Source organism: Octodon degus, unplaced genomic scaffold, assembly GCF_000260255.1.
Source record: "Octodon degus isolate 3935 unplaced genomic scaffold, OctDeg1.0 scaffold00015, whole genome shotgun sequence".
NCBI lineage: Eukaryota > Metazoa > Chordata > Mammalia > Rodentia > Octodontidae > Octodon > Octodon degus.
In genome coordinates this window covers 426,497-437,550 of record NW_004524591.1, presented here as the reverse complement: position 1 = coordinate 437,550, position 11,054 = coordinate 426,497, and the positions used below count along the sequence as shown (strand labels likewise).

Genomic DNA, 11,054 nt, shown 5'->3' with positions numbered 1-11,054 from the left:
TCAAGTCCGCATCTTGTACAGCAATTAACCACTAAGAAGAATATATGCAGTGTGTTATTTGTTGAAACTGTACTTCCGATTTGATTTGAAACTGTCTCTTTGCTGTTTATCAATAAAATTTTTGGGGAAAAAAAAGAAGTAAAGCCAGGGTGTTATGCTGTAGGGGACTCAGGTCAATAACTTCTGACATTGCCAGTCAAGCGGAAGACCCAATACTATTATGGGCTACCGGACTATTTTGGAATATTTTGCTGAGTTCACAAACCTAGAATATTTAAATGATAGAACTAAACAAAAAAAGAGTATACAGATGAATGTCCATTTTGTATCTTTGTATTCAAAGTGGTTAGGATAGATATATACTTACATTTTCTTAATGAATAGAGGGATTTGTTCTAATGGTGTTGTGAATAGGATATCATGTCCCCATCTCGTACAGCAAATAACAACTGGGAAGAATGTATGCAATGTGATAATTATTGAAACTATCCTACCAATTTGATTTGAAACTGTCTCAATGCTATATGTCTCTCAATAAAATTATGGAAAAAAATAAAATAAATAAATAAATAAAAGCAAAAAAATAAAAGAGGATAAATTTAAAAGAGGAATTCTAAGAATACAGGCGTAATTTTGTATATTCATCTTCTTAATGCCTATTTTCATTCCTTTTATTCCTTTCTTAAAATTTTACTTTCTTTCTTGGAGGGGATTGAACTCGGGACCTTGAGCTTGCCAGGCAGGTGCTTAGGGTGCTAAGCTATCTTTCTGGCCCTTAAACTTTCAATTTCTATCTGGTATTTTTCTCTTTTCTAAAGAGCTTCTTTTGCCATTTCTCATATTGCTGGCCAACTGGAAAAAGACATTCTCTGTATGTTAGTATGCGTATTTTATATTGAAAGTTTTAAAATGTCAATATATTGTGTTTTTACACTATTATTTTTTATGTCAGCAACTGTATCTTTCATTCTTCCCTATTTGTGTATGGGAATTTTTTTCTGGCTTCTTGCGAGAATTTCTCCTAAATTTTAGTTTTTATTATGGTATGTCATTCTTTGGATCAACACCTCTTGAATTTATAAATTGATATCCTTCCCAAAACTTGCAGGAATTTGGGGCATTTTGATATGTTTCCATCCCATTTGTTCTCTTTCTACTAGATTCTAGTTATACGTGTTGGAGATCTTTGGCTGTTGCCCGTGGGCTGTTAAGAAATACAGGGTGGTTAGTTTTTCCCCCCAGTATGTATTCTCATTTCTTTCTTCATATTCTCTCACCACTACCTCACTGTCTCCTACTGTATCTTAAATCCATGATGACTTTTTATTTGTGTAATGTGACCATTAGACCTCTCTGCTTTTTATTTATTTCTTATACAATCATCATTCTAGAATTTTCATTTTCAGTAATTCATTTCTTGCTATTTCCAGATTATTAATTATATATTTTTTCTATTCTTGAGTGTGTTGTTAAACTATTTATTTTAAAGTTCTTGTCTTCTAATTCTCACATCTGGATCATCTCAGATTTTATATCTTTTTTTTTTATGTGTGTGTGTGTGTGTGTGTGTGGTGTGTGTGTGTGGCCAGCTCAGCCCACCAGGGGGCGGGGCTGGCTGGCATGTGGTGCTGGGGGATTGAACTGTGGTCCCTGTGCTTTGCTAAGCTTGTTCTAAGTAGGTGCGTTAGACCACTGAGCCCAGATTTTATATCTATTAAGTAGCTTTTCTCTGAAATGTGGATAATACTTTCCTGTTTCTCCATATGCCTAATAATTTAAGGTCATATTGTAGACATTGTGACATATTCTATGTAGATAATATATACTAGAGACATTGGATTATTTTTATTCCTCTGAATAGTATTGATTTTTCTTGGTTTACCAGGAGATTTATTTGGCTGAACTCCAAATGTACAACTCCTGTAGTGAGCAACTAGCAAAATCTGTTGTGGTGGGGGTTGTTTTGTTTTATCTTCTTATGGTAGGGTTTCAATGTGCAGTTTAGGCTGGCCTTTGAACTCACTTTGAAGCCCAGGCTGGCCTTGAACTCTCAGGATTCCTCCTCCCTCCAGAGTTCTGGGATTGCAGGTGTGCACTACCACATCAGGTTCTGTTGGTTTTTGTTAGCCTTTAGCTAGGCTACGTACATAGTTCCTGTGCACATGTAATTCAGATGTTGTTGAAGATGAGGTAGCATTTGTTTGCTCAGCACTAGATGGACTCATTTTCCATGCTCTCTGTTTGTGAAGTTCCTACTCCCACTCCAACTTGCTTTCTAGGTACTATGGTTTCTTGAACTCTGACCTTATATTGCTCACCAAGAAAACTACAGATTTCTAAGTATTCTGCATGACATTGATTAGGTATACCCTTAAGCAGAAATTTGTAGAACCAGCAAACTATTTATTTCTTTTTGTGTAGTGATTCTTCTCTAGTTTCCACCTAAATTTGGCAACGTCCCAGTGTCTCCTGAGAACTGCTATATTTTGATCAACATTTAACTGTCATCTAGGAGATAGTATAATTTGAACTAGTAAGCCATTATCAGCAATGGAGCGCCTGAATGTTTTTAAGTAAAGGAGATTTCTCCCCATGCCCCATTGAAACACTACTGTATCTTGCCATTATCCTTAGAATGCAATCTAAAACCTTCACTGTGGCTCCTTACTACCTCTCCACCCTCACTACGCAACATTCTTCCTTCCTTGCTCCTGTCTAGCTTCACTGGACTCCCATCACTTCCTCTAGGATGCGCTTTCCTTCTACAGAGCCTTCCATCTGCTTCCCTCTACTTGGAAATTGTTGACCTTTAATCTTTTTTATGTCTTAGCTTAGATTTAACATTCAGAGAGCTCTTTTCTGCCCCTTCTTTGTAAAATTAATGTTCTTTTCACAGTAAGCTGTGCTTAGTGCTTCTGCAATACAATAGATATGATTAACATTTGTTAAATTTATAAAAATTCTACTAGTCTAAACTCTACTTATATATTGTTCTTTCTCTTTTGTAGATAGAGCTTTGTTTTTCATTTTTCTTTGCACCCTTAGTGTTCAGAACAATGCATATCATAAATTAACCATATATCACTGCTGCTGTCTTAAATAAACTAATTAATTAACAAATTAAAAACACACAAAGCTACCAACTTTGCTGGTAAATAATGCTGACTATAAAATACATTATGTCAGAATTTATTCATATAATAAAAAAAAGAATTTATTCATATATAAAATAAATTATGGGTCTGGGGAGATGGCTCAGTGGAATAAGTGCTTCCCTGGCAAGAACAAGGACCTGAGTTCGATCCCCGGTTCTGCCAAATAAATAAACAAACAAATGAACAAATTAAATTGCTCTGGATAAAGCTTTATTTTTCTGGTTTTGTTTTATTCTGATTTTTCTTTCTTTTTAGTCTTTTTGAGACAGGGTCTCAATATGCAGTTCATGCTGGCCTTAAACTCACTGTGGCCCAGGCTGGTCTTCAGCTCACAACAATACTCTTACCTCAGCCTCCCAAATGCTGGGACACAAGTGCGTGCCACCATACCTGGCAAAGCCTCTATTAAAGTTGTGAAAAGAAAAACATAGAGTTTATACTGTTTTTCACAAGTGTTTCTTGATCTTAGGGATTGTTCATTGTTGAAATGTACATCTTTCCAGCAGTATAGAAAAAGATGTCTACATTATACTTTCTTCTCTCTTTAAATTTTCAAGATGAAGATCATGCAAATGTTTTTAGCTTCCCTGTAAGACTGTATAAGTAAAAAGTTTAAAGATGGCTTAGATTTGAAAAAAGTGATATTATTTAGTTAATTTTAATGGTAACAAAGAAATTGCAAAAAATCGTAAACATTTCTCTGAGCTTCTAGGGAGAGTAATCAGCACTATGAAGGGAGAGTAATCAGCACTCTTAAAATTAGTAAATAAAACTGAACTTAGTTGGAAGGAAAACCCATCATAGAGTAAGGTAGCTTTTTTTCAGCTAAGTGACCATTGAATTTAAGTTCCTTAAAATAAATTGTTGCTGTGCATTTGTTGTTTTCTTTCCTTGTGAACTCCTTGTCAGTAGTGCTAAACTCTTGGACAGTGCAGCTTTTTATCTTTACTTTTACACACACTTGGCTCTTTGTCACACAAAAATATGAAGTGTTTCAGAGAGAATCATAATCAAGCCTGCACAAGGTCACACCCAAGAGGGGCTCTGGCTCAGATCCCATGATTCCTTGTCCTGTTTGCCATAGGAGGGGTCAAAATTCAGATGTCTGAAGGAGTAAGAAAGAAAAGAAAGTGTAAGGAATACTTCTTTACTGCCACATAATGTTTCTCTTGCCTCTTACAGTAATCTTGGATCTGACTCCTTATTTCTTCTTTTGACAAAGGGCACAGAGAAACAGATTTCTGTTATGGGGAAAACATGGTAATAGCAGTGCTGAGTTGCTAAAATCTGATGTCTGTCATGGGGAATGGCAGGGTGTGGTGAGGAGCAGCAAGACTTGGGAAGGCTGGGCTGTCACTTGGCACTTGCCCTGGCAGGCACATTTGGGCAGCCCAGTGTTTTATATTCTGCAATTCTTAAATAGAAACAATCTGGACTTTCAGGGTTTCAAATATTGGATCCTTTGTTAAATATTATATATTCCAAATAAAGTAGATCTGTAGGACAGGTGACATGTTGTACTACACAGTCACTGTCTGTGCTTTGTTCTGCAATAATTGTCATTTCCCCGTGTTCCCATTGTAAATGCCACCTTCCCAAGGAAGGGCCTACAGCTCAGATGATCTACTGTAAGGTGACTTCTTTATCCTAATCTAGACCTGAAAACTAGCCTGCTCCCACTCGGGTTCTCCTGTGCCCCAGTGCTTAGCCTTGTCTACTGTCGTCAGCAGCTGCCTGCTCTCAGGCTGAAATCTGAGAGGTTGTGGGAACAAGAAAATAGCCAGTTCTGTCTGCATTTCTGAGACAACCTCTTAGCCAAGATAGTCAGCATTATGAATTTGGTAATTTCACTGGGACACAACCACAAAAGGGGGACTGTGTTCTTCTGCACTGTGCTGAGTGCGTTGCATATTATTAGAACCTGAGCTCTAAGGACAAGACCAGGCATGGACGGCTCCTGCTGTTGAGATGAGCTGGAAAAGTAACTTACTCTTTATCAATCAGGGAAGCTCTTTACCACCAAATGCTCTGGAAAACAAATAGCACAGCTGACCATTTGGAATCTTGTTATCCAAAACACTTGTACCTCTTTGGTCATCCCCTGTTTCATCATAGGTGCTATGAACTGAAATACCAGATCCTCCATGGAACTTCCTTGCAAAGCACATTTTATTTCCCACTTTGCAAATGGGTCTCAGAGAGTTTACACAAAAGGTATTTGTAGACTGCAAAATTGAAGCCATATCTATTTACAAAGTTATTTTTATTATGGTATTTCATATATGGTGCAACTATCAGCTATAATTAAAAGGACAGTTTGTTATGCTCAGTTCAGCAGGTGAGAAGAACATCATGTCATGGTGGGGCTACATCAGAAGGGTCCCTCAAGAGGCAGAGGGATGAGGGAGAGATTCAGGCTAGAGCCTTACTCTGGTTTTCACAGAAAGAATAGGCAGGTGAATAAGCAGGTTTGGTGTTGCTTGATTTGAATAACTGCAGTAGACTCTTGGGGTGAACATCTGTCCACTATATCTGGCATCTGGCCAGGGTGATTACAGCAGGAGAAGAGTGCTCTGAAAGCCAGCTGAGGACAGAGGCGGTGCACCATAAGCTCTAAGTCAGTCTATACATGAAAAAGGGCCTATTCCAAGCTAGGTGTCCTCCCTATCCAGAAGCTGGCCAGCCTTTGAGGGGAGACATTCTCTTCTAGCTCAGCAAGGCCATAGATGTCTAAGAATCAGGGATATAGAAAATGAAAGGCATGATTAAGATGGCTACTGGGCCTGCTCTTAGACCCAAAGATCAGAGGCACCAAACTTTAAAGTTCAGAGTCACCTGATTCTGAACTGATCAGTCTCTAACCTTGCATTTCCTTCAAAATGTGCTTCATTTGTTCATTCAAGTTGTTGGCATTGTTATAGGCACTGGAGAATGAAACTGTTGAGGGTCTTTCTATAAAAGAACCCAGAGAGTAGGGTAAGGTGCAGATCTGTAAACTAGTGACCATGAAAAGAATTTTAAAGAGAATTCTGTGCACATTACACTAGGGCAAATACAGAAAATAGCTGCACCTTGGACTCCTGCTGTCAGGATCTGACCCTTGCCTGCATTGCCACCCACTGTGTCTGCTCTTCTCACAGCCCTACATACCCTTCCAGGTTAATTTTTTCTCAGCTTCTCATCAGTTTACTCCCCAGTTTAAAATCATTTCCTGTGGCCTCCAAAAGTACAAACACCTACTTTCAAGACCCACTGTGTGACTCCACCTGTGGACAGCCACCTGGAGGAAGACTCACCCTGAAAGAAGACAACTTGCCTCCTTTGTGATTCAACTTTGCCCTACTTCTAAGTGTACTGATGTGTACAGAGCTGGCTTGGAAAGTGCTCTTCCCCCTCAATTGGCTTTAAGCAATGCAAATGGGTCTGGCTGAGGTGCTGATGTGTAGCCTTGGAAGCAATGCAACAGGTCAGTGATACCCCACCTATAGCTATCTACTGCCAAGCATGAGCTAGGCAGAAACACCACACCATGGCCTGGGATTGAGCATCAAGAAAGAGGTGGTGAGGTCCCAGGGCAGTAAGAGCTGCGTGTCAGAGCTGAAGCAATGGACCCATAACACAGGATACTTCTTCAAACTGTGTCATGCAGATCCCTCCCAACTGAGAGGCCACCTGTTGCCAGAATTGGGTCTGTTTCTGTATACCTCTCTGTATACTGCTGAGGTGTCATTGAGGCTTACCTAGCCCAGTTCACAGTACTTGTATACTTCTGCCATTCTCATAGTCACTCAACCCTGAGCCACTCCCCTCTTCACAAATTAATAAAACCTGGGTTTGGCCCTGGGTCATGGGCGTTGTTCAGGTTAGCTTTCTTCCACCTGGACTTTGGACCCCTTTGGTCCCCTACAACTGCAGATTTGTCTTTGTCTCTTTATTCTCACCATGGGTTGCATCCAAAGTGGTAGATTGGAATTTATTTGCTAAAATTCCAATAATTTTTTCCTGAGATTACAAAGTACAAACTGGCTTCCTTATTCATCCATATTTCTGCTACTTTGCTTATCTTCAGATTTAACATACATTTACTGTGACCAGGGTGTGCCCAGCACAAATAAGATTCCACTGGAACACATGGCAGGTAGCACAGAGAACTGCGAGGTGTTCCGCGAGCATGCAACATGCTCACACTGTGCTCAGTCATCCTGCAGATGGGTACTGGGTTCCCATGAGTGCCAGTCCCCTTATTCTTCACAAATGTGTTCATGTCTTTAAAGTGATTGTTGAATAGCTGATCCCTTACTTGTGCTTCTGTGTTTTATACATACTTTTTACTTTTTACTATGTTTCCGGAGCCTAGGCTGCTATGGTTTGTGTGTAGGTGTCCCCTCAAAGCCTCATGCAGTCCTGGAGTGGCTTCTGGAGTTTGTGATTGATTATTGTGGGTGTGGTTGCTGTAGGTGGGGTAGGTAGGTAATTTGCATTACAATGTAAGGAGGGGAGAAAGGCTAGTTAGCTGCCTGAGCTGCCACCACTCCCTTTTCTCTCTTGCCACCATCTTGAATGGTTGCTCTCGGCCATGTGCCACTCTGCCTTGGAGCCAGCTGAGTAGGGACTGAAACCTCCATGTACTGTGAGCTAAATAAACTTTGCCTTCCTTCATTTTGGGTGTTGGGTATTTTTTCCCAGCAATGAGTGAAAAGTAACTGAGATACTAGACACAATACCAGAACATTAGATGGTCAATAAATACTAAATAACTGCGTTCACATGTGTACCACTCATGTCCTCCTTGAAGCTCACATAAGTCTCCTTTCTCTCACCTGCTCTACTTTCTATACAAAGTAGCCAAAGTAATATCTTTAACTATGCATTACTTAACCCAGTAGTACATCCTGATATGTGTTAGATGGCAGACCCTTAGAGGTTCCAGAATATTTCTTGCCACATAACTCACAATGAAATCTACAGAAAATACATTCGGATTTGCTTCATTTTTTAATGTAAGTGACCAGTGGTTTTGGTATTATTTTGAAACAGTTCCATGAAGCTCTATGAATGGAATTTAACAACTTCTACTAGGGAGTTTAGTAGATAATACTGCATATAGCTAAGAACAAGAAATTTAGATAAAGAAAAATTAAAGTTTAAGACCTTTCATTACTCCATTGTGACCATGAACAAATGATTTAACTGCTTTAATCTCAGTTTTGTCATCTCCCCAGTGAAGAATAGTACCTTCCTCATGAGAGTTCTATAAATAATAAGTGAAAGAATTGTATGTAATGTTAACTCAGTGCTGCTCTAGCAAGAGCTATTGTCATATGTTTATACTACTGGTGCACTGTAGTAGATATACTTGACTTCTTACAATTCTGCTTTAAAAGAGAGCTGCAGGGTAAGGGGACTATGGCAGTTCAAAGCAACTTAGTGACTTTTTCAAAGTCTTCCAGCTAGTGAGAATCAGAGCCAGAGCCCATGTCTGCTCCTGTGGCTGCCAAACAAACCTACTTGCTCTTTATCTCTATCAGGCCAAAATAACCCATCTGCTCATAGTTTGAATGAAAATAAACCCCTCAGAATGGTGATTGTAAAGTCCTTGAAACTCAAGTAAACACTCAGAATACACAGATTAAGTTTGGGAACTCCAGCACAGCTTTGGCCCAGTGTCAGCCCACAGAATAGGGCATGGGAACAAGTGGTGTTCCTGATGCATGGTACGTACTGTTTTGTTTAGAGCCACCACACTGATTGGGAACTCGATCCCAGATACAGGACTCCAGACAGAAGTATGGCCTTTGCACAGTGCAGACATTTCTGTCCTTGGAAAGCTGTCCTAGTTTCTCCTGTAGCAATTCTCAGCCCTAGGGAAGTTCTTCTGACACATCTAGAGGAGTGCAGTGTTGTTTAACTGGAACTCCCGCAGCATATCCTCCCTCCTTCCTTCTGTCAGAGCTGTCCCCTCTGTGAGCACAGTGCACAAGTCATTCAAGGTGTGACATAACCCTGCGGTAACAGCCCATATTGGAAGGGGAACTAATGTGTCTAAAGACACTGTTTCTCACAGACAGACACCACACCACGTACAATGAATTTTCCTCTCCTTCTTCCTCCTTACTGTCAGATCAGATCTTACCTGCTACTACCAGTTCAGCCCGAGAGCTGCTACTTTTCTCTCTAAACTTGTTTTATGGATGCAGTTCTTCATTTTATAAATCCAGGAGCCTGGCACTAGGCTAAGCAAAGCTAGATTTCTGATAGAACTGAGATGGTCTTGTAGAATTAGCACTTTTGCTATGTTTCTGGATTATGTGTGGTGAAAAAAAGATAAAAAACAGGAATTATAAATATTTTTTCTGTTTAAACATAGAGTAGAAAAGCTGTAACACTAACCATACTCTTTTGCTTTTAGATAGACCACGTGGTACAGGGGCACACTGCCTTCCCTGAACTACAAACCAAGGCTGCTGCCAGGTAATTGCTTTTTCTCTGTGACTCCTTCTGTGATGGTGTGGATGGTACTCACTGTGGGCAGCTGCATGGCTTTCAGGTTCTAGGCACAATGAGAATACCTGTTAGTCCTTGATTTTACAGTAGCCATCCAGATGGCTCTAAATATATTTGCATTAATTTCCACAGTGACCCAAGAGAACTCAAAGAGCCTCTAGATCCCCCAAGAATATGCCAAGGCTATGGATGAGAACCTCTCATGCAATAAAGATGTGTGTATTTGGGGCTCACATTATAGCTTTTGCCCTTCCCAGGTGCGTGACCCTGCAGTCTATTAACTTATTGAAATTTCTTTATCTGTAGCATGGGTAGAAAGATAGAGTAGTTTCTAAGATATATTAAGTAAGGCTCAGCTTAAAAGAGTGTTACACGCACACATTTTCATGTAAAAAGAAGATAGAAGAAAATATGTCTTTCTAGCTATACAAAAGAAACAGATGAATCAGAAGTTAGTCATTTATAGAGATTGGGTTAGAATTGGAAGAAAAGATAGTGGGAGTGGGAGCAGAGGAGTAAGATGGAATGAGATTTCTGAATGTATTTTCTTATTCTGTACATAAAACTCTTAGAACTCTAATGGTGCTTCATGTCCCCCTAAAATGAAAAAAGAAGATAGACAGACAGGAAAATAGGTAGACTAGGAACTCTGTCTGTGGTGGGTTGGTAAAATGAAACATGAACAGTAAAAACCAAATGTACTATATCACAAGTGAATACCATAATCACACTGAAGAGGGTTAGGGAAAGAAAGGAACTTACCCAAGTAACTTTAGGTTGGTATGCTGAAGAGCTCCAGATAGAAATAGTTGTACTTGAATTTTCTACTTCTAATTCATAAATGTGTTTTTCGTAAGTGTATAGGTTGGCTATTCTGGAAATTCTATGATTGATGTCTCATAAATAAAGTCACAATGAACTTTATGACACCTGAGGAAGTCAGAAGTATGAGTATCAATTTGTGCTTTTTGACATATACACAGCTAGGTAAAAATAGAAATAAACGTAGAAATGTGTGTTCATGTGTGAGTTGAGCAGACACACCTCTGCTCCATGGACGTCTCTGGTAAGATGCCTTCAGCCCAGGTGCCACACCAGTGCTGGCTTCTAAGTACTCTTCTGGGCTGGAAAAATACATGAACATTTTGTGGTACCAAAAAAATTGCACAGAGGCCAGTTTTAAGAATCTTTTCGAGACCCAGTCCTAGCCCAGGTCTGGTGAGTGTGTGGAGAGCTTCCTGCTACCCTGCACTGGCGGGACCAGTCCCAGCCCAGGCGCAGCATGGGCCGGACCCTCTCCCATCCCCTCGGGCCGCCCCACACCACTCTGCCGTACGTCCCCACCCCTCCCGCCGAGAAGGAACTTCTGCCGACTTCCGGGAACCCCCAGACCCA

At 40.1% G+C, this 11,054-nt stretch overlaps 1 protein-coding gene across 1 annotated transcript in view; it reads left to right on the top strand.

Moving 5' to 3' along the window:
• Positions 1-11,054, top strand: part of LOC101574187 (FGGY carbohydrate kinase domain-containing protein) — a 285,894-nt gene that overhangs the window by 82,466 nt on the left and 192,374 nt on the right. The window contains exon 4 of the mRNA XM_023709961.1: positions 9,565-9,626. Within this exon, the coding sequence (XP_023565729.1) occupies positions 9,565-9,626 (62 nt within the window). The remainder of the gene's footprint in view (positions 1-9,564; positions 9,627-11,054) is intronic.